The sequence below is a fragment of the Mirounga leonina genome, unplaced genomic scaffold, assembly GCF_011800145.1.
Source record: "Mirounga leonina isolate KUSES-001 unplaced genomic scaffold, KU_Mleo_1.0 Mir_200, whole genome shotgun sequence".
In the NCBI taxonomy this organism is placed as follows: Eukaryota; Metazoa; Chordata; class Mammalia; order Carnivora; family Phocidae; genus Mirounga; species Mirounga leonina.
In genome coordinates, this window is record NW_023270503.1 from 4,043,454 (window position 1) to 4,064,104 (window position 20,651).

Below are 20,651 nucleotides of genomic sequence, written 5' to 3' on the forward strand. Positions count from 1 at the left end.
TGGGCATCCATATTGTTGGCGTTGTGCGTAATCAGCAAGGATGTGACCACACGCACACCTGGAGACACATGTGGATGCACGGGGGGGCCAGGTCGCACACCTCACCTCAGCCAGACATAGGCGGGTACCCCAAGCCACAGCCCTTTGACGAGGAAGGGGGACTGGGCCTCCAGCTCCTTACTCTCTTCCCTGTTCCCCAAGGGTCACTGTCCCCGGGCCTGAGCCCCCTGGGCCACCCTCCATCTGGAAAGCGAAGGGGATGGGGCTGTGAGGGTAACTCACACTGCCACGGGGCCGAGCAGCGCGGGAGTAGAGGCCAGGGCCGCAGGCAACGCCGCCCTCTCGGGCCTGCCTAGCCGCGGCCGCGGCCCCTTTAAGCGCCCCCGGCCCCTTTAAGCGCCCCCGCCCCCTCCCGCCCCCTCCCGCCCGCGCTCCCGGCTTCCTTTCTCCGGGAGGCGCGGCCCGCAGGGCCGGGCGGCGGGGCGGGTGTGCAGGCTGCCCCTCCCCCGGTGGGCAGGGCCTGCGCCGCTTCCTGCAGGAGCGGCCCGGAGCCGCGCAGGGGGCGGAGAGAACGAGCGGCGAGCGGCGAGCGGCGGCGGGGCGGCGCGGGGCGGCGCGGGGCGGAGGGCGCCGGAGGGCGAGCGGGCAGGCGGGCACGGCGGGTTCCGGGCCAGCCCCGGGGGCGGACGGTTGGCCGGGCGCGCGGAGCCTAGCCGGGGCCTTGGCGGAGCCGGGCCGGGCAGCAGTGGCCGCCGCCGCCGCCCGGGCCCGCCGCCCGCGCCCCCCACGCTGGCCCAGAGGGCTGCGGCCGCGTCGCCGCTGAGGATGTCCCGGAAGGGGCCGCGGGCGGAGGTGTGTGCGGACTGCAGCGCCCCGGGTAAGCGGGGCCGGACCGGGGGCGGGACCGCGCAGCGAGGCCGCCGGGCGGGCGCCGGGGCCTGGCGGGAGCGCCGTGCGGGGCCGGAGGGCGGGGCGGGGCTGGGGGCTGCGGCCTCCGGCCTCGGCCCCCGCCCGGGCCACTGCGGAGCCGCGTCCTTGGCGGGAAGGCCAGCTGGGGGGCCCCGGTTCCCTCGCGTCCGTGGACGAGCGAGGAAGGACATTCCCGGCGCCACCTCCCACCCCTCAGTCTGAGGGAGGCAGGCAGCTAGCTGCCCCCCCTTCTATCTCTGTATCCCAACGGAAGCGCCAGCCTGGGGTGGCAGGAGGGCTGTGGCGGAGGCCAGCAAGGTTTAGGAGGTGGGGGCGAGTGTGGTTTTGTGTCATCTCAGTGCCACCCCCGCGTCTTGCACCTGCTGCTCGCATGGTCTGCGCTCCCGCTGAGGTGGCGGAGGTCAAGGGGCAGAGAGCTGGGCAGATGGGCCAGGGGAGGCCTGGATAGTGTTTCCTCGTGAGCAGATGAGGGGGTAGCTGCTCCTAGGACTCCCTGCCGCTGGTTCCCAAGGCCGGGGCTCCTTGCAGGGCCTGGTGTTGAGGGCCAGTCCAGCCTGGATATGTTCTTTGAGGCATCCCCAGGCTGCCTGGGGACTGGGAGCAACTAGACTCAGCTGTTCCTGTGCCCCAGGAAAGCCTGCTTTCGGAAGGTGGGCTGAGCATTGTCCCAGCTGTGGGCACAGACCCCTCCTAGCCCTGTAGCCCAGTCAGGCCAGAAATGGGTAGGGAGCAGTACCCCGCCCCCCCCCCCCAGGGTGCCTAGAGTCCCAGGGTCGGGCTGGCTTCCTGGCCTGCCTCCTGGCTGTATTTACTGTGGTGTTTCCCTTCTTCCCAGCAGTCAGGTCCAGGCTGATGTGAAACCCCCTGAGCTGCTGAGGAAGTGAGGAGCAGTGACCTGAGAGGCTGCTACCTTCTGATGTGGGAGGACACAGCCAGTGACAGGGCTCAGCAGCCGGCCTGGGGAAGGAAGCCCTGGCTCTTGTCCATCCTCTTTTTAAAAAAGGAGCTATCTCCCTGGGAGACCTCTGGGCAGGCTCAGTGTGTCTGTGAACTCCAGGGGGACTAAGGGCACAATTAAGTGTGAGAGTGTGAAGTGCTGTTTCGTGGACCCATAACTTCCAGCCACCCTTTGGACGGGCCCAAGACCCCAACAGGCTGAGAACCACAGATACTCTGGTGGTTCTCATGGGTCCAAGCTAGAGTCTTGGGTGACTGTGGATGCCTGGCAGAGGCAGGGTACTCTGTGGGTGGTTGTGACCTGCGACTCCTGTCAGGGCATGTCACAGTCTGGAGGGCCCTGAAGAAGCTGTCGGGGCTGATGTATCCTTACCCTAATGAGCCGGAAGCTGTGATCTTCCCCCAGCCACATGCTGGTCTGGGGATGGAAGGGCTAAGAGGAGAGCTTGCCCTGTCTGTCTGTCCCAGGCTGTTCTGTACCTCTGGGGGGCCAGCGTAGCATGGGGGTTAGGGTGGAGGGCCCAGAAGGATCGGGAGGAGGGTGCTTAGCAGACACTCATCCTATCCGCTCACTCTGTGACCCATGGCAAGACTTTCCTCACTCTGGGCCTCAGTTTGAAGGCTCTGGAGATGCCGAATGGGTTCAGGGAGGAGTGGTGTGTATCTGATGTCTTGGACTGCTCAGTTCCTATCTGCAGTCATTGTCCCCCAGAGGCCTTGGTGCGCCAGGTACCTCCTTTTCCCCTGATCCAGGATCCAGGTCAGGAAGAGGCAGGTGGTGAGGTAGGCAGGGTGCTGACAAGGTCTTACCCATCACCCTACCCCAGCACCTGGCATGGTGTCTGGCACATGGCAGGCAGTCCCTGGGTGTTTGGGTGCTTGTCAGGACCCCAGCTGGCTCCTTGGGGCTACCCTAGTCCCCCACCGAATGATGTGAGGCGTGGCATACTCAGTGTGGAAACTGTACCACCAGGTACGAGGCTTGAGGGTAATCAACAGTTGGGACCCCATTGGCGTCTGCCTCCTACCCGGTCATAGGTTCCTCTGGCTGTGAAAGGGCTTCCAGCCCTGGGAGTGGGGCTGTGGCTTTTTGTGGTTGATTAATGTGGGGAGGCTGTGGAGGTGAAAGGTGAAGTACAGGCGACCCCGGAGGTCCTCGTGCTCCCCTTGTTTCCAGGCCTGGGCATACAGGTAACAGGTGTATTTTGTAAGGCGGCTGGACATGCCATGGCTGCTGTGGGGGCTGGTGCCCCCTCATCAGGTGCCGTATGTGTACCTGCCTGCCATGGGAGTCCAAGGGAGGGGCAGTTGTCAAGGAACCCTGGAGAATGTGTTCTCCCGCCTTCCTTCCCCTCCACTCGCTCTGCCACACAGTCCCAGCCCAGCCCAAGGGCCTGCTCCTCATCCCATGGGTCTCCATCTCAACTTTCCCACCTTGGCAGCCCAGGTCACAGGAGTGAAGACCTCAGGGTGCCTGTCCTGCAGGCACTTGGGTGAGCAAGAATGGCTACTGGCTAGGGACATTTGGAAACCTGCAGGCTCATTTGTTTCTTCATAATGCAGATTGTGGAGTGGGCTGAATGGGGGGGCTTTCTTCATCTTTTATTGAGGTTTACCTTACGTACAGCAAAGTTCCTGCACCTTACTGTTTAGCCTGGTGAGTTTTTACAGTCTGTATACCTGTGTAACCGCCATTCCAGTCAAGAGTTCTGCATTTCTGTCACTCTCTGGGCCTTTCTTCTGCCCCCTCCCAGTCAACACCCCCTGCGATCCTGACCTTTATCCCCATGGATTAGTCTAGCTTGCTTTCAAGATGGTGGGCTTCTCCCTCTTTTCTAGTGAGGCTCTGCTCAGGAGACCCTGGCCTTTATAGCAAACCTTACTGCCCCTGGAGGCCCGCAGTGGCTTTGGGTGGTGACATGAATTCACCTTAGTAGAGGCCTCCATGGGTAACGTTATCCCAGGATCCCTCCTACCACTTGCCCACACGTTCCAGACCCCCTGTCCTGAGGCAGAAGCCCAGAGGGAAGGTTGGCAGGATGCTAAGGAGGTCACCACATCTCTTAAACCTTACGTTCCCTGGGGGCGCCTGGCTAGCTCAGTCAGTAGAGCATGTGACTCTTGATGTGGTGAGTTCAAGCCCCACTCTGGGCCATTGGGCATGAAGCCTACTAAAAACAAAACAAAACACCTTATGTCCCTGTCCTTTCTACCCCAGGTTTGATCTAGGGAGCCTCTTGGGGGCAAGGGTCCCTTAACCATTTGACTAAAGAAACGCTTCTGGCCTGAGGAACTGGCCTAAGTCGGGCTTAGGGGCTCTGGCTTGGGTAGGCCCAAGGCCCCTTGGGCATATAAGTAGATAGTAGGGTTAGGGTGGGCTTTTCATCTGTGTAATCAAGAACTGAGCTGGCACCAGTGTGCCGCCTATTCAACCTTCCTATTTCAGGTCACTGTGGAGGAGAGGTAGGACCCCTCCCCCAGTCTGGGAAAATACTGAGCAAAGCCTGGGACCCTGTTCCCCAAATTCTAATCTCTTGGTCCCTGCCATATTCAGAGGCTCACCATGTCTGGCCGGGCTCTGGATAACTGCAGTCCTCTGAGGCCTGGCTTCTCCAGTAGGACCGTGGGCCTGGGGTGGAGACCTCAGGGCGTCCCATTTATGATCCTGGCCTGGGCGGCTCCCCACTTACAGGAAACCCCACCATTTCAACAAGAGGAATTTAGGCTGCGTCATTTCCAGCTTCCTGCTTGAGCTGCCGGAGGTGGCTGGACGGCAGACCCCTCACCCAGTGGTGCTTGGGAGTGGGGGGAGGGAGCTTTCCATGTGCCTCACTGGGGTCCCTCTCTGTTTGGGTAAAGCCAATAGAGTGTCCTAGGGCTCCCCCTCTTGGCACAGGCGGTAGGTCCCTTCCTCATCGGCCCCTGGGATCAGCTCCCAGAAAGGTGTATGGCAGGCACCTTGTTGCCCTGTGTTTTGGGGGAATGCCTAAAGAAGCCCAGACCCAAAGAGCTGAACCCCCTCTTTTGCTTCTCGTTTCTTCCTGTCCCCATGGAGGGGATACTTGCTATAGGCAGAACTCAGGCTGCACCTTGACTCAGTCTCCTTACAATTCCCCTGGGAACTTTTATGGAAGTCTTTGAGGGGAAGGGTCTGAGAATCGCCTCCTAGTTGGAGAGGCTCTCATTACCCCAAGCCTGTCCCTCCCCTGGGTGGCTCACTTCTGGACTCCCTGAGCACTGCCAGGCAAGGCAGACAGCCAGTCCCCCCCCCCCCCACAGGGCTCCCTGAGACTGGGGCAGGGGGCCTGGGCAGAGCACAGTGTCCTGGGAGAGAGGCTCCCTGCCCCCACTCTCTGGAGGCACACAATGGCTGCTTTCTCCCCCATGACCTTTCCAAAGCCTGAGCTGTATACAGCTGTCTCCTCCCCATCTCCCAAGGGGCCCAGGATGGGTGGCATCTCCCCTGCCCTTGTAAAGGACCCTAGGAGCTCCCACCCTGTCCCGGCCCCTCCTTCTTGTCTCCAAAGTTTGCTTCTCCCCAAGGAGTGGAGTGGCTTCCAGGGCCCTTGCCCACTTGGGGCTTCCCCCTTGGGGCAAGAGCAGAGGGAGAGCAGTGGGTATGACCGTGGCCTGGTGTCTGGCATCTCAGTGCCAGACACCAGGGTCCACATCCCAGCAATCCCGTTCATAAGCTGTGTGACCTTGAGCAAGCGCTCTAACCTCTCTGAGCCACTGTTTCTCATTGTAAAGCAAGGATAGCATTTCCTGCCTTACCTGACAGGGGTGAGAGACATCGTGCGTACCGCTCCAGCTTGTACACAGTGGGCACCCAGCGTTAGTTCCTTTGCCCTCCCCGGCCCTATTTAGGAGGGGCTACAGCTCAGCCCATCAGTGATGCTGGCAGGGGGCTCAGCATGAAGAGGCCTCTTCCCTGCCAAGATAAGGGCGGAGGCAGGACCCCGTGGAAGGGCCCAGGGGTCCTACAGAAGCCTGGGTGCAGGAGGAATGTGGCACAGCCCAGACACAGGAGGGGTGCCTGGGGCTGTCTGGCAGGTGACAGCAGACTTGCATCCGCTCGGGGACTCCTGCCTCCGTGGGGAAGGGCTGGGCCGGCTGTCTTGTTCCCTGGGAAAGGCTGCAGGACAGGAAGACATGCCTGCTGCGTCCCACCCCCCCAGACAGGCAGCTGTCAGTCACCTGCTGTGCACCTTTGGGGAGAGCCCTCCTACACCCTAGCTCAGCTTCCTCATCGGTGACCCGTGTGTCCTGATGGTCCCAGCTCCTGGGGCTTTGGGAAGCTGAGTGAGGGACTGTGTCAGCCTAGTGTGGGCCCAGAGCAGGTGCCCAGGACACAGTGGCCCTGACTGGGCCTTGGCTGACCCCCTGCTCCCACCCCGGCAGACCCCGGCTGGGCCTCCATCAGCAGGGGGGTGCTGGTATGTGACGAGTGCTGCAGCGTGCATCGGAGCCTGGGCCGCCACATTTCCATCGTCAAGCACCTTCGCCACAGCGCCTGGCCCCCCACGCTGCTGCAGGTACGCGGCTGGGCCAGGCGGGTCCTCGGGAGGCACGGAGTGGGCTGAGCAGAGACACGTTCCCCCCCGCCCCCCGCACACACACCGCCCTGGATTTGGCAGCACCCCCCTCCTGGGGCAGAACCCAGCCCTGACCCTTTCCACCCGTTCTTGCTCGCCATGCAGACAGGCCGGGGCCCTCTCCCCAGCTCTGCCGCTCACTAGCTTGGCCGCGGAGCGCAGAGCGGGTCACTTCACTTCTCTGAGCCTTGGCACGCTTGCCGTGCGGCCTGAAGTGCTCCACGGGACCCAGGTGCCCGGGCGGCCTGGCTGGGTGGAGGTGCGATGGCGGCAGGCGCGGCAGGGCCCTGGGCCCCGTCTCCAGCCACGCGGGCTGTGGCCGGCGCGGCAGTGATCCCCCAGGAGCCAGTGCGCGGTGGGCACTCTGGCTTGGCGCCTCTTCCCTGCAGATGGTGCACACGCTCGCCAGCAACGGGGCCAACTCCATCTGGGAGCACTCCCTGCTGGACCCCGCGCAAGTGCAGAGCGGCCGGCGCAAAGCCAACCCCCAAGACAAAGTCCAGTGAGTTGGGCCGGAGGGGTGGTGGCAGGGGCCGCCTGGCCTGGGACGCGGCTGGGGAGGCGGCCGGGTGACTGGCCTCTCCCACTCTCCCCCCCACCGCGTCCCGTGTGGCCCGCCCAGCCCCATCAAGTCAGAGTTCATCAGGGCCAAGTACCAGATGCTGGCGTTTGTGCACAAGCTTCCGTGCCGGGACGATGACGGGGTCACTGCCAAAGACCTGAGCAAGGTTGGAGGGGCCCCCGCGGGGGACGGGTGGGCCTCCTGTCTTGTCACCCGCCACACCCCGAGGGCCTTCTCCTCCGTCACCACCGAGCCCTAAGCGCCAGAGGCGGTCGGGTCCGGCAGGAACAGTGGGCACAGCAGGGGGACGCGATTGCATGGTCAGGCGGCACGTGGCCGGGCCCCTCAGCCCCTCAGGGGACACCGCAGGGCTAAAATCCCCCAGCTGCCATCCGGAGGGGTCGTTTCTTAGCCAGTCAGGGCCTCGGTTTCCTGCTCTGTAAAATGGGAAAGAAAGAACAGCATCTCCCTCACAGACCAGATCTGTCTCAAGCAGAGCTCACGGCACAGGTAGATGGTGACTGATAGCAGGGCAAGTCCTCTGTCCCCCTACAACCCGACCCCAGCTGGGCCCCTGGGAGCCGCTAGGAGTCCCAGCAGCTGCCTCACTTGGGACAGCTTGGGGGGGCCCTCACACGCACATCTGTTGCACACTCTGCTCCTTGCAGCAACTGCACTCGAGCGTGCGGACGGGCAACCTGGAGACGTGTCTGCGCCTGCTGTCCCTGGGGGCCCAGGCCAACTTCTTCCATCCAGAGAAGGGCACCACACCTCTGCATGTGGCTGCCAAGGCGGGGCAGACACTGCAGGCTGAGCTTCTTGTAGTGTATGGGGCTGATCCCGGCTCCCCTGATGTCAATGGCCGCACACCCATTGACTACGCCAGGTGAGGGTCAGATGATGGGTGAGGGTCCGGCGGGTGGGGGTGGTAGACTGCTGCGGGGCTGAGGCATGCCCCCTCCCCACAGGCAGGCGGGGCACCACGAGCTGGCGGAAAGGCTAGTCGAGTGCCAGTACGAGCTCACTGACCGGTTGGCCTTCTATCTCTGTGGACGCAAGCCGGGTGAGCGGAGCTCGGGGCAGGTCCGGCTGGGCCAGGCAGGTGGGACCCAGACACACCCCAGCAGCAGGTGCCATGGCGACAAAGCTGGCTGGGGAACAGTGTTGCTAGGCAACTGGCTCCTGTGAAATTGATGCAGGCTCTTGGCTACAGCACACTGGGATGGGGAGTGGGGAGGGGGGCTAACTTCAGGCAGCTCCCAGGGCTCTCGGGGGTGGCCTGCCCTCCGCCCTGTCCCCTGACACTTCTGGGTGCCAAGCCCTGCTCATGGTAGTGAGTGAGGTGGGCTCCCAGCTGCTGAGCCACCCCGCACCAGTGACTTGGCATTTTTATTTTTGTTCAGATCACAAGAATGGGCATTACATCATCCCACAGATGGCTGACAGGTGAGTGCCCACCTGATGCCCCTTCCCAGAGGCTGTCGGATGTCATGGGGGTGCCTGGGCCCCAGAGCCTCCAGCCCTCCCCCTCCCAGGCTTTAGGGTCCCACACCCTTCAGGGGGCCTGTCCAGTCCTCACTCCCCGATGCTGGGCCCCAAGGCAGGTGAGAAATGTCAGCTCGGCATGGGGCCAGCCCAGCCTGAGCCCCGCGGCCAGCCGTCCCACACAGGCTTGAGTACCAGAAACACCCGCCCTAGGAGTGGTGGATTGCTGCCTTCTGTTTCCAGTGGCCCTCACCCCACTGTAAAATCTTTAGACAAGTGAAAAGACGGTGGGCTCCAGTAAGATGGTGGGATTTGACTAACTTTGGGACTAGTGACCAGGCCTCTGGGGGCTGGGGGGCAGGGCACAGCACAACTGAGGTGTTTCTGCCTCTGATCTGAAAAGCCTCAGGCGCCTAGGCTGGGAGGGGGACTCGCTCAGCTCACAAGGTGGATGCTAGCGCCACCTGGTGGCCACCTCTGGTGGCCAAGCTTTGCCAAGCCTTGCCCGCTGGCCTGGATGGCAGAGAGAGGAGGCTCCCTCCCCCTCCAGGGGCCAGTGTGGGCAGACGGGGATGATCAGGCCTAGGCATCTCGGATCCTGGAATCCAGACCTCTGTTCCGAGACGCCGGGACTCCCTCCTGCTTCTCTGGTCTTACTCGGCCTGGCGTGCGGACCTGTTTGCATGTCTGGTGTGCCTGTTACATCTGGGCGCGGGCTCAGTGAAATGGTGACCGAGCACCTTCCCAGTGCCAGCGACTGTTCCTGGCTCCGAGACACGGGTGACTCAGACATGATTTCTGCCCTTAAGGAGCTTACAGTCTAGAGAGGGAGGCAATCCACTCAGACAGCTCTAGTTCAGTGGCGGGGGGAGGGGGTGCAGCGAGAGAAGTAAAGGCAGAGACGGTATAAAGGAGCAGAGCTGTGCTGGGCACTGCGGGCCATCCGTGCGACCGGAGCACGGCGTGAGGAGCAGGGAGTCCCAGGAGCAGGACTGGAGTAGAGACGGGCGAGAGGTTCTGAGCACCGATGTGTGCAGTCGGCTCTGCCATTTATTTATTGGCTGTTTGACTTCAGGCAGGCTACTTAACCTCTCTGAGTCTTAGTTACCTCGTGGAAACGAGGGCCACAGTGCCTACCTTTTCGGGGCTGTTGAGAGGATTAAGTAAGATAACGCCTGCTAAGCACGTAGCATATTTTTTAAGTGAGCTTTTGTTTGGAGTACGGCTGAGGTCTGCTGTAAGTATCTTTTGTCATTGAGCTGTCTTTAAGGCCAGGGGTAGTGGGGCCTGATGTGTCAGAAAGATCACCCTGGCTGCTAGCTGGAAACAGGGATTGTAGGGGCGAGCCCAGAAGTGGGAAGATGGATGAAGAAACTGATGCAAAGGCCCCAGGGAGGAGGGACTGATGGCAGAACGTGGGGAAAGCTCCACCGGGGCTTGAGGGTGAGGGCACTTCCGGTGAGCCCCGGGAGCAGATGCTGGTGCTGGGTGAGTGGGGCTCGGAGGGAGAGAGCAAGCCAGGCTAGGAGCAGGTTGAGGGGGAAGATGAGTTCCGTCGTGTGTGCGGAGATGGGTGTGAGCTTGCCGTGGGTGCTACTGGGTAATTGCTGCCTCTGTCCTGTTCTTTCCTCTGCTGCCTCTCTCTGGACTTAGATCTCGGCAAAAGTGCATGTCTCAGAGGTATATGGTGCCTGCCACGGGAGCAGGCTCTGGAGGGGGGGGCGGGGGAGGCGGGGGGGCGTTGGTGTGCAGCATCTGGGATGTTGTCTTCCCGGGATCCCTGCATGTTCGGGAGTCACGGCGGGGGCCTGGCCACCTCTCACGCCTGCCCTTCCCGTCTCCCTCCATTATCCACAGCCTAGACCTGTCCGAGTTGGCCAAAGCCGCCAAGAAGAAGCTGCAGGCGGTGAGTCACCATCTCTGACCCTCGACCCCTGCCATCGCTCCTCCTTCCTCTGACCTGGTATCCTTTTCCAAGTCTTGGGCCTGCCCCTCACTCTAGCCTTTCTGGCTCCCTTCCCCCCACTTCCCTGCCTTTTGTCTCTAACTCTGCCCTGCGCGGGCTCCAGGGCCCGAGCTCCACCTCTGACCTACGGGGGGCACTGAGTGTTCTGATCTGGCCTCCCTTCTGTCCTCGCTCCACTGTGGAGCTTGGCAGAGACCCCTGCCCCAGTTTCCAGTTCTGAGACTGGGGGCGGGTGGGGGGCTGGGCAGCGCGCGGGACACAAGCCATTTTCCACATCTTACGACCTCCTGCTTGAGCTGGCCTTGTCAGCACTGGGGACCAATTGATCTGACAAAGTCTGGGTCCCCCTCTTTGCCTCTAGCTCAGCAACCGGCTTTTTGAGGAACTTGCCATGGATGTGTATGACGAGGTGGATAGAAGAGAAAATGACGCCGGTGAGCCAAGAGGGCATCCGAGGTCACGGGTGGATGATGATGGTACCAGCCCACCTGTTGGGAGGGGCTGGCACCTGCCACGCGGGGACTGCCAGGGGGTGCCTGGGTGAGCAGCCTGGCCAGCAGCGTGCTGAGTTGGAGGCAGCCAGCCTGTTCCTCCGCCCCCAGCCCTGGACTGGGGCTCATCTCTGCTCTGGCTGCCTCCCACTCTGGCTCACTCCCCAGTCCCACTCCACCCCCCTACATCACTCCTTCCTGACCACAGCTAGATTCCAGCCCAGACTCTGGGCTGGGCCTGGCAAGAAGGAGTCGCCTTGTTCTGTTCGTCATCGGCCTAGCCGGCCTCGCCCAGCCTTGCCCTGACCCAGCCTTGCTTCCGTGGTCTGAAGACCACCCCTGTTTTGAACACCAGCACTTGGTGGGCGTGGGGAGGAGTGAGGAAGGCTGCGCCCGGCACTTTCCCACCTCCGCCCCGCGGGCCTGGCCACCGTGGACCCTCCGGACTATTTGCTCCCTGCTCCTCCCCCACAGTGTGGCTGGCTACCCAAAACCACAGCACCCTGGTGACAGAGCGCAGTGCTGTGCCCTTCCTGCCTGTGAACCCCGAGTACTCAGCCACACGGAATCAGGTGAGGGGGCTGGATGGGGGGCCTGGGGCGGTCTCCTCCCCTCCGGGGGTCGCCAGCTCTGTGGGCCCTGCCCTTCCTCAGCGGCTGCTGACTGGGCTGCCGCCTGGGCTCTTCTCCCCTGGCCCGGGCCTCCTTCAGGGCTCTGCTGGCACTGGGATTTGGAAATGGGGAAGAGGCTGGGTTGTTTTGAGCACTTGCTGAGCAGCCTCTGAGGGGCATTCCAGCCTCTTCCCGAGAGTTCCCCTAGGCACCCAGAATCCATGTCATCCCTGACCCCCTGCTCTGGCCATGAGCCAGATAACAGGAGACTCCTTGCAGCTTTGTTCCCGCCCCATCCCACCCCCATCTATCAGCTGTAAAGGGGCCTGTCACGCCAGCCAGGTTCTTTCTGCCTTGTAGGGGCGGCAGAAGTTGGCCCGCTTTAATGCCCGAGAGTTTGCCACCCTGATCATTGACATTCTCAGTGAGGCCAAGCGGAGACAGCAGGGCAAGAGCCTGAGCAGCCCCACAGGTGGGAAGGGCATGGATAGGGCTGCGGGCAGTGGGCACTTTTCTAGAATATTCTCTTTCATGGGTCCTTTTTGGGGTAGCATGAGAGAAGGTTGTGTGGCTGAATCCTGAGTGACAGGACTATGCCCTCAGACAACCTCGAGCTCTCTGCGCGGAGCCAGAGCGACCTCGACGACCAACACGACTACGACAGTGTGGCCTCGGACGAGGACACGGACCAGGAACCCCTGCGCGGCGCTGGTGCCACTAGGAACAACCGTGCCCGGGTCTGAGCACTGCCCCACCCCGGGCCTCCATCGAGGCCCGCCTCTCTCCCCCTGTAGCCTGGGGCTTCGGGGACAAGCGGGCTGGTTACGGCCTTGAGAAGAGCCTTCTGTGGGCATTCACCCCCTGCCCCTGATGGCTGACTGGCCTCTGTCTCACTGCAGAGCATGGACTCCTCAGACCTCTCCGATGGGGCCGTGACTCTGCAGGAGTATCTGGAGCTGAAGAAGGCTCTGGCTACCTCCGAGGCCAAGGTGCAACAGCTCATGAAGGTCAACAGCAGCTTGAGTGATGAGCTCCGGAGGCTGCAGAGGGAGGTAAAGGCGGCAGCGCTGGTGGGAGTGGGGGCGCCCAGCCTCCTGGTCGGGGAGGGTCCCCTGCTCTCGGAGGTGGGGCTGTGGCCTGGAGCCTCGGGAGGTCCTGACACGCCGTGCACTCTCAGATCCACAAGCTGCAGGCAGAGAATTTGCAGATCCGGCAGCCGCCGGGGCCAGTGCCCACACCCCCACTGCCCAGCGAGCGGGCGGAACATACATCGATGGGGCCTGGGGGGAGCACCCACCGCAGGGACCGCCAGGCCTTCTCCATGTATGAACCAGGCTCCGCCCTGAAGCCCTTTGGGGGCCCACCTGGGGACGAGCTCACCACCCGGCTCCAGCCTTTCCACAGCACTGTGAGTTGCCCGTGGGTGTCCAGGCCTGGGGGAGACAGGGTTGGAGCTGCCGTGGGGCCCTCCGTGATGCCTACCATGCCATCCCCCAGGAGCTGGAGGACGACGCCATCTATTCAGTACACGTCCCTGCCGGCCTTTACCGGGTAGGCAGGGCCTGGGGGAAGTGGGTCCGTGTCTGGGGGTCCGTTCTGAGCCCCGGTGGGTGCAGCTTTTGTGCTGGCTGCTGGGCACAGAGGTGACCCGCACTGCTGGGAAGCTGGAAGGCGGGTGGCAGGGAGAAAAAGCTGACTCCAGCCCTCCTGGCTTTCAGATCCGGAAGGGGGTGTCGGCCTCCGCCGTGCCCTTCACTCCCTCCTCCCCACTCCTGTCCTGCTCCCAGGAAGGAAGCCGCCACACGGTAATGTTCCCATCCTCGGTGCCCAAGGGACAGGCCGAACGAGGTGTGTGCACATCTGTGAATGTGTCCGTCACCTCCTACCCCTTCCTTGATCCTCCAGAGCAAGCTTTCCCGCCACGGCAGCGGTGCCGACAGCGACTATGAGAACACGCAAAGTGGGGACCCGCTGCTCGGGTGAGGCACCCCCAGGAGGAAGGCTGAGCGGGCCCTGGCGTGCCCGTGAGGGTGCAGGCAAGCGGCCTCACCACGGGAATGTCTCTTTCTAACCCCGGCCTCAGACTGGAAGGGAAGAGGTTTCTGGAGCTGGGCAAGGAAGAAGACTTCCACCCGGAGTTGGAAAGCCTGGATGGAGACCTCGACCCTGGGCTTCCCAGCACGGAGGATGTCATCCTGAAGACGGAACAGGTCACCAAGAACATTCAGGAATTGTTGCGGGCTGCCCAAGAATTCAAGCACGACAGGTATGGGGGTGGGACGCAAGGCTCCTAGCAGCCCCTGGGTGTTGCGGAGGGGAAGGGGAGCCGGTGTTCCACTGTCCCTGTGAACCCTCCTGATTTTTACCCTCCCCTCCCCCAAAAGCTTTGTGCCCTGCTCAGAGAAGATCCATTTGGCTGTGACTGAGATGGCCTCTCTCTTCCCCAAGGTACAGGGGCCGAAAGAGGAGCAGGATTGGGAGGGTCTCCGGGTGGGGCAGGTGCAGGGAATGTGACCGCTCCCTGGGTGCGGATGAGGACACGCCGGGCCACGTTGGTGGCTCGCGGTTGGAAGTCCGAGGCGCAACTCCCTCCTCCCGTCCAGAGGCCCGCCCTGGAGCCTGTGCGCAGCTCGCTGCGGCTGCTCAACGCCAGTGCCTGCCGGCTGCAGAGCGAGTGCCGGAAGACCGTGCCCCCGGAGCCCGGCGCCCCTGTGGACTTCCAGCTGCTGACTCAGCAGGTGATCCAGTGCGCCTATGACATCGCCAAGGCTGCCAAGCAGCTGGTCACCATCACCACCCGAGAAAAGAAGCAGTGACCACTCTCCCTGCACCCTCGCCTGCACCCTGGGACCTCACTGGCCGTGGGAGCTGGGCCACTCCAGACACTCCTCCCCACCCCAACAGAGCCACTGGCGCAAGTGCCCTTCGTGCTGCCACTCCCCCTGGCAGCCAGGCGCCCTGGTGCCCGCCCCCCCGCAGCCCCCACATTCCATGCACCTCCCCCTGTACATAGCATTCCCCTCCCGCCCCCCCAGCGTGCAGGGGCCTGTAAGGCATCACTCCCAGCCCCTAGCCCTCTGGGGTACCCTCAGCAAAGGGTCGGGTGGGGACACTCCAAGTGGGGCCATTCCCCCTACAGGCACCCCACCCCCATGAGCCAGTTCAGCCCTATTGGGGGCTGAGCGGGGGCATCCCCTCCTTTGTACATAATCTCTGGATGTCCCCGCCCTGTAGCCACCAGCCCCCCTGCTGCTCTCCTTTAATGCCAAACGGCCCCTGCCTAGAGCACAGGCCCCAACCTGTGTTCCCAGGGTCCCTAGCAGCAAACACTGGAAATTGTTTTTTGTTTTTTGGGGTTTTTTTTCCTCTCTCTCCTCTTCCACTCCTTAATTTTAACATTGTGGTAACTGAGTGTCCCTGCGTGCCTGTGTGCGTGTGCGGGGCGGCAGTGCCGTTCCGGAGGCCTGGCCCATCTGGAGTTCTGTGAAGGGTGAGGGGACCAGAGTAGCAGGACCAGTGTTGGGGGTCAGCCCCCCTTCCCCATTCTCGGGGCCAGGGACTGCTGGAAACCAGCTGGGGTCCAACCCGTTGCCTCCCCTCATCTGTCCCCCCACTCCTGACCCCTTCTCCATGAACTTAACAACAAAAACCACTTCCCTGCATCTCACCCCCCCCTCCCTTGTGGAGGGGGGTGTGCTGGCTGGGGCAGAGAACTGAGCACCTGAGCCTGGGGCTGGCTCCCCGGGGTCCCTGACTCAGCTGAGAGCCCCCTCCCCATAACCTCTTGAGAGGCCAGCACCTGCGCCGCGGCATCCGGGTATCTGGGATCTGGGCTGCAGCCTGAGGTTGGAGACGCAGATGGCAGGGCCTACCAGCTCTCCTCCCTGTCCCGCCTCCGTCCCAGGGGCCAGGCTTTACCTGTGTGGTAGTGGGTGGGCTGACTGTCAAGAAGTGTGTCATGTACATTTGTATCAAAAATAAATAAGTGACCATGCGCTGTTGCTGACGCTTAGAGAATTCGGGGACCGGGGCGGGGGGGGGCAGGGGATTGGGGAGGTGGCAGACACGAGAAGGAGAAAGACCAACCTGGCAAGAGCACGAAGCAAGTGAAGACTCCAGCTGCTCTAGACCCGAAACTCAAAACGGAAGCCCTTGTGTTCTAGAAAAGGAGCTGGGTGGTTTCTGTAACCACCACCACCTCCCCCTCCCCACCGTGGTAGCATGCCAGGTTCTCTCACGCTCCTAAAACTTTGGCTAAGGCCGGGTGGGCAGGAGGAGGCGGGCAGGCGGGCAGGTGCCTAACTTGATTTTGTAAACGCCCACTTCAAACAAAACCTACGTGGCCCAGGACAGTGTCCCGGGTGGAAGTGTCTGTGTGGCAGACGCACAAGCTCAACCCCAGATTCTACCAAAATAATTTAATTAGAAACACAGGCAAGGGAGGCCGAAAGGGCCCCTTTCCCCACCGCGAGAAGCAAACCACACCACAGGGACAAGCCCCTTCGCGATGCTCAGGCGGACTGCTCCGTCTGGCCACCAGGGGGCGGTCCGGCGCAGGGTCCACGTGGCAGAGGTCGCGGCCTCCCAGGTGACAAAGCAAACCTGACACAGGGGCAGGGCTGGGGCACGTCAGTCGGAACTGTCCCCATCTGAGCCGCTGTCCGGGGTGGGCGAGAGCAGGGGCCTCCGGCGGGAGCGCTTGACCCGGCGGGGGGGCATCAGCAGCCTCCGCTTCAGCACAGCTGCGGGCAGGGTGGGGACCGGTCAGAGAATGGCAGCGAGGCCAGGGAGGGCCAGGGCTGGGCTGGGTGGGTAAGGAGGGTAACTGCTCACCAGCCACCGTGTCCTGGCTGTCCGCCGTGGGCTCCCAGTAAATGCTCTCCCCGCGTCGGAAGTTTCGGTGCAGCCGAGTGCAGAGCGTGGCCAGAGTGAGCAGCACTAACAGGAAGGTCAGGGCCATGGCAGCCCAAGCAGCCTCCTCCGTGCGCGGGGTGGGGCCCCGGGCCACCCGCGGAGGCACGGGAGGCGCCGCTGCCCGAGGGGCTGGGGAAGCCTCCGCTGGACAGGTGCAGCCCCCTGGGCTGCTTTGCCCTTTGGGCACTTGAGCCTCCAGCCTGGAGCTGGCATTGCCTCCAAGCCCCTCAGGCAGCAAGCGGAGAGTGGGCACAGGCGGCGCATCACCCCCCTCACCCCGAGCTGCCAACATGGGCTGCCTGGCCTCCAAGCTCCGAGGGGAAGCAGAGGGGAACCTCAGGCCCGAGGGGGTGGGCTGGAGACCCAGGGCAGCCCGCAGCCCACGCCTCTTGGCACCGCCAGGAGGGAGGGGCCTGGACCCCCTAGTTGCCTCCTCTGCACCGGGGGGCCGCCAGCTCCGCAGAGTAAAGGCCAAGGCTGGAGCCTTTGGGGAGAGAGAGAGGAGTCACCCTTTCCCTGCCCAGACAGCCCAATGACCCCACCACCAACCAAGCCCAGCACCCCTCACCTGCACACACCCTCTCCAGCACAGCCTCCCTCTACCTGGCCTTGGCACCAAGGACCCAGAAAGGCCATCAGAGCAGAGCCATGCCTTCTCCTTCCTCTGTCTCCGCCGCCGCCGCCTCTTCAGCAGGTGGGCAGCCCAGGCCGGCTCTATCCACGCCATCTCCAGCACCACCCCCCATGCTGCCAGCACCAGGGGCTAGGAAAGGGGAGCTAAGATGAAGGTGGGGAGCAAGTAGGAAGAAGTCCCTGAGTTTTCCTTCCCCTGCACACGGGGCTACCTCCTCTGCCGGAGCCAGACAGCCACCTTTCATCAACCACTTACCCGCTCCTGAGTAAGGCTAGAGTCAGGGGCCAGCGAGGGCTGGGCCACACAAACGCGGGCCAGGAGGGCAAGCTGGAGCTTCAGCCAAGGGTGCACGCAGGGGTGGTACAGGAAGCTGACATCCTCCGCCTAGAGAAAAAAGCATGGAGATGTCACGCCAGGCCCAGGGCGCTGAGAATCCCAAGGCCTCCCATCCTGGGGGGCCAGCTTAAAGGGATTCCCGGGGTGGCCAGATGACCCATCTTCAGGACTCAGGAAAGGACAAAGAGCCCTGGGTGCTGGCGGGCATACCCTCCTGCCTCTGAGTGTTCCTCTCACCCCTCCTCTCCATCAGGTGCCACCCCTCAAAGCTCACAGTTAACACTGTCGGACCCCACTCTTCAGCTGTATTTCTCTGCACCTGCAATAGCGGCTCCACAGATCCCCAGTGCAGACTGGAAGCATCCCCCACAGGGACACCAGGCCTTCTATTTACTGACTCTATCTATATATTCAATCTCCCCCCAAACATCCAAATACAGGGCGCTCAGGCAGCAGGTACACAATCCCACGATGGAAACACTTCATCAATTATTAATTATTCTTTGACTGAGCTGACCTGATGCTCAGCACTGTGCCAGATGCTATAGGAGATGCCAAAAGACAACTCCTGGACTCTGCTTGCAGGGAATGTAAAGGAAACTCAGGGCAACAGAACTAATGCAAATGAAAGAGCGAACTAATGCACATGAAAGAGCAAACTAATAAAACTCAAAGTGACTAGTTGCTCAATTATAAGAGCTAAGTTGTAAGCATTACACGAATTTGGAGGAGGTGATGAGTAAGGGCTGGCGTGATCAGGCAAGAAAGCTGACTGGGCTTTGGAGGTGGATGGGATGGATGGCAGGAGGGCAGGGAGCTGCCCACTTCAGCTTCAGGTCAGAATAGGCCCAGTGTGGAGAATAAGCAGCAGCCAAGGTACAGCAGTGGGAATGAGCCTGGAACTCACATGTGTGGTGAGCAGACCAACACAACTAGAGAGGAACCAAAGATTTGGGGAGGTCAGATTAGGTTTATTTAAGCAGGGCCTGAAAAAGCTGGGGGTGGGGGTGGGGAGAGGCATCAGATGGCTATGACCATGATAAGATGAGAATAAAGAGCCACTGAAGGTTTCTGAACAGTGGAATGATTTAATGAAAGGGTGTTTGAGGGAAGGAATCAGGTAGGTGGCATGAGGTTTCTTGGCCTGGAGCTATTACAAGGTTCAAAAGATGTTTTGGCTCATCTCGGTTAAACATCTGCCTTCAGCTCAGGTCGTGATGCCAGAATCTGTGGGATCCGCATCCATCGGGGCTCCCGGCTCAGCGGGGAGCCTGCTTCTCCCTCTCCCTCTGCCCCTCTCCCACGCCCCTCCCCCCCACGCTCTTGCTCCCTCCCTCTCTCCCTCAAATAAATAAAATCTTAAAAAAAAAAAAGGGGGGGGGGTTAGATGTTTCGAAAGGAAAACCCAAAGGGACAGGGAAGCTATCTGACCACTAGCAACGAAAACAGAGGCGGCCATGCAAGGCGAACCCACCGTTTGGTGCCTGGTAACCTCGGGCACACTCTACCTCATACAGCTTCCCACTCCCCCCAGGTGCTATCACACACAGCTCGTTTAGTCCTCGGGAGCAGGGACGTTATTAAATATCCCCTTAAGGAAACTGGGGCCCAGAGAAGTCAGGAGCCGTCCCACAGTCACACAGCAGAGTTGGGGCAAGGGTTGTTTTTTGGGTCAGAGTTGCCCTTGCAGCCTCCTGCCTACGGGCAGACAGCTACCCGACAGCATTCCTGACGCAGCACCGACAGGGCAGGGGCCCGCGGCTCCCCGTCCTGGGCCCGAGAGCACTGTCTCCTCCCGAGGGAAGTGGTGGAGAAGGGAGCTGGAGAGCAGAAACCGCGGAGAACGCCTGCCAGGAGCTCGCGCCTTCCCACCGAGGGCGGCCCCCGCCTTGCACTTACCGGCCATCGGCTCCTCCGCGCGTAAGTCACTCTGGGCGACACCTATGCATGGGGGGAAAAGAGGGCTTAGAGCAGCTGGGGGGATCCGTGCGGGGCGGGGGGGCAGCAGGCCCCACACCACCGGCCGGGAGGGAGTCGTTGGCGGCCGACGGCCAGAGGAACCGGCAGAGGTCCTCAGAGCGTGACTGTGGAGGGCGCCGCGAGGCCAGAGCGGGGCTGGGCTGCTCCTTCACACCCCTCTCTCCCACCCCCCCGCCAGGCTCCCACCTGCGGGGGCAGAGGCCACAGGCCCTCGGGACAACCGGCTCCCGCTTCCTCCTCCGGCTCAGCCACCACCTGTGGGTCCAAGGCACAGAAGAGCTGTGGCACTGGGCTCGGCGGGGCCCTGCCCTCTCCGCCCCAGGCCCAGCCCGCCAGGGGAGGGCTCCTAGTCCCCTCTCCACGCGCCACTCCTTCCAGGACGAACTTTCGGCAAAGCGCTTTGAGATCCCAGGCCGAAGCCTGCTCGGGAGCGGGTCGCCTTACCTCACTGGGACCTAGGAGCCCCGCAAGGGCTGCCAGGAGAAGTAGCTGGGGCGAAGGCGGAGGTGGCGCCATCCCGGCCCGCCCGGGGATCCGCCGGCCGCCCCGCAAGCCAGGGAGCGCGCGCCCCTGCGTCGCCCCCCGCGCCGCCCGTGTGCCCACGTAGACCCCGGGCGAGCGCGCGCGCGCCGTCCCGCCCCCCCACCCCCACCCCCAGACCGCGCGCCCCGACGCCCCAGGACCGCGCGCCCCCCGCCTCGCCCCGCCCCCGCAGCTGCGTACTGCTCTCGCCCCGCCTCCGCCCCGCCCCAATGCCTGCCGACAACCGCGGACCCTGCGCGCACGCGTCCTAAACTCGAAGCCGGAAAAGTTTCGCGCAGGAGCCCGGCCCCAGTGCGCCGCGCTGCAGGACAGGCGGGGATCCCTCCTTCGCCCGCGCTTTCGTCCCAGCGCGTCTCCGCGGCCTGCAGAGCGCAGCTGCAGTGCCTGGGTGGGATCATGGAGCGGGGCGAAGGGCGGGAAATGGGATCCCAGTGGACCGAGTAGCCCCGGAGGCAAGACCGGTACGCTCCTCCGGCAAACCCGCTTCAGACACGTCAGTGTGACCTGCAGCTAGAAGAGGGGCAGAATCAAGAAGTCCGAGCTGCGGAACGAAGAGGGTCCCCACTCTAGAGCTTCACCTTCAGTCCATCCCACCCGTGCCCTCGCAAATAGGGCCCGAACCCAGAGGAGCTTCGGAGGGTCTCGGG

General features: G+C 62.6%; 2 protein-coding genes across 3 annotated transcripts; one reads left to right on the top strand and one right to left on the bottom strand.

Moving 5' to 3' along the window:
• The first annotated feature begins 730 nt into the window (after positions 1 to 730).
• On the top strand, positions 731 to 15,592 carry GIT1 (GIT ArfGAP 1). The gene is made up of 20 exons (XM_035027665.1): positions 731 to 877; positions 6,289 to 6,422; positions 6,872 to 6,984; positions 7,105 to 7,210; positions 7,713 to 7,930; positions 8,013 to 8,107; positions 8,448 to 8,490; positions 10,387 to 10,435; positions 10,857 to 10,929; positions 11,461 to 11,558; positions 11,958 to 12,069; positions 12,201 to 12,334; positions 12,497 to 12,649; positions 12,775 to 13,005; positions 13,095 to 13,148; positions 13,316 to 13,402; positions 13,503 to 13,576; positions 13,681 to 13,863; positions 13,982 to 14,045; positions 14,201 to 15,592. Exons 1-20 carry the CDS (start codon positions 826 to 828, stop codon positions 14,411 to 14,413), a joined length of 2,286 nt encoding a protein of 761 aa, XP_034883556.1. The 5' UTR covers positions 731 to 825; the 3' UTR covers positions 14,414 to 15,592.
• Positions 15,593 to 16,000: 408 nt separating this feature from the next.
• On the bottom strand, positions 16,001 to 20,063 carry TP53I13 (tumor protein p53 inducible protein 13). Of its 2 annotated transcripts, XM_035027667.1 has the most exons (7): positions 19,906 to 20,063; positions 19,648 to 19,716; positions 19,381 to 19,422; positions 17,401 to 17,529; positions 17,080 to 17,274; positions 16,431 to 16,995; positions 16,001 to 16,339 (listed from the first exon to the last, which is right to left on the bottom strand). In XM_035027667.1, the coding sequence occupies exons 1-7, from the start codon at positions 19,975 to 19,977 to the stop codon at positions 16,227 to 16,229; spliced, it is 1,185 nt and encodes a 394-aa protein (XP_034883558.1). In that variant the 5' UTR covers positions 19,978 to 20,063; the 3' UTR covers positions 16,001 to 16,226. The 2 variants fall into 2 exon arrangements, with proteins under 2 accessions (XP_034883558.1, XP_034883559.1); XM_035027668.1 differs by lacking the exons at positions 19,381 to 19,422; positions 19,648 to 19,716; positions 19,906 to 20,063 and having other exon boundaries at positions 17,080 to 17,288; positions 17,401 to 17,492.
• Between the last annotated feature and the right edge of the window lie 588 nt (positions 20,064 to 20,651).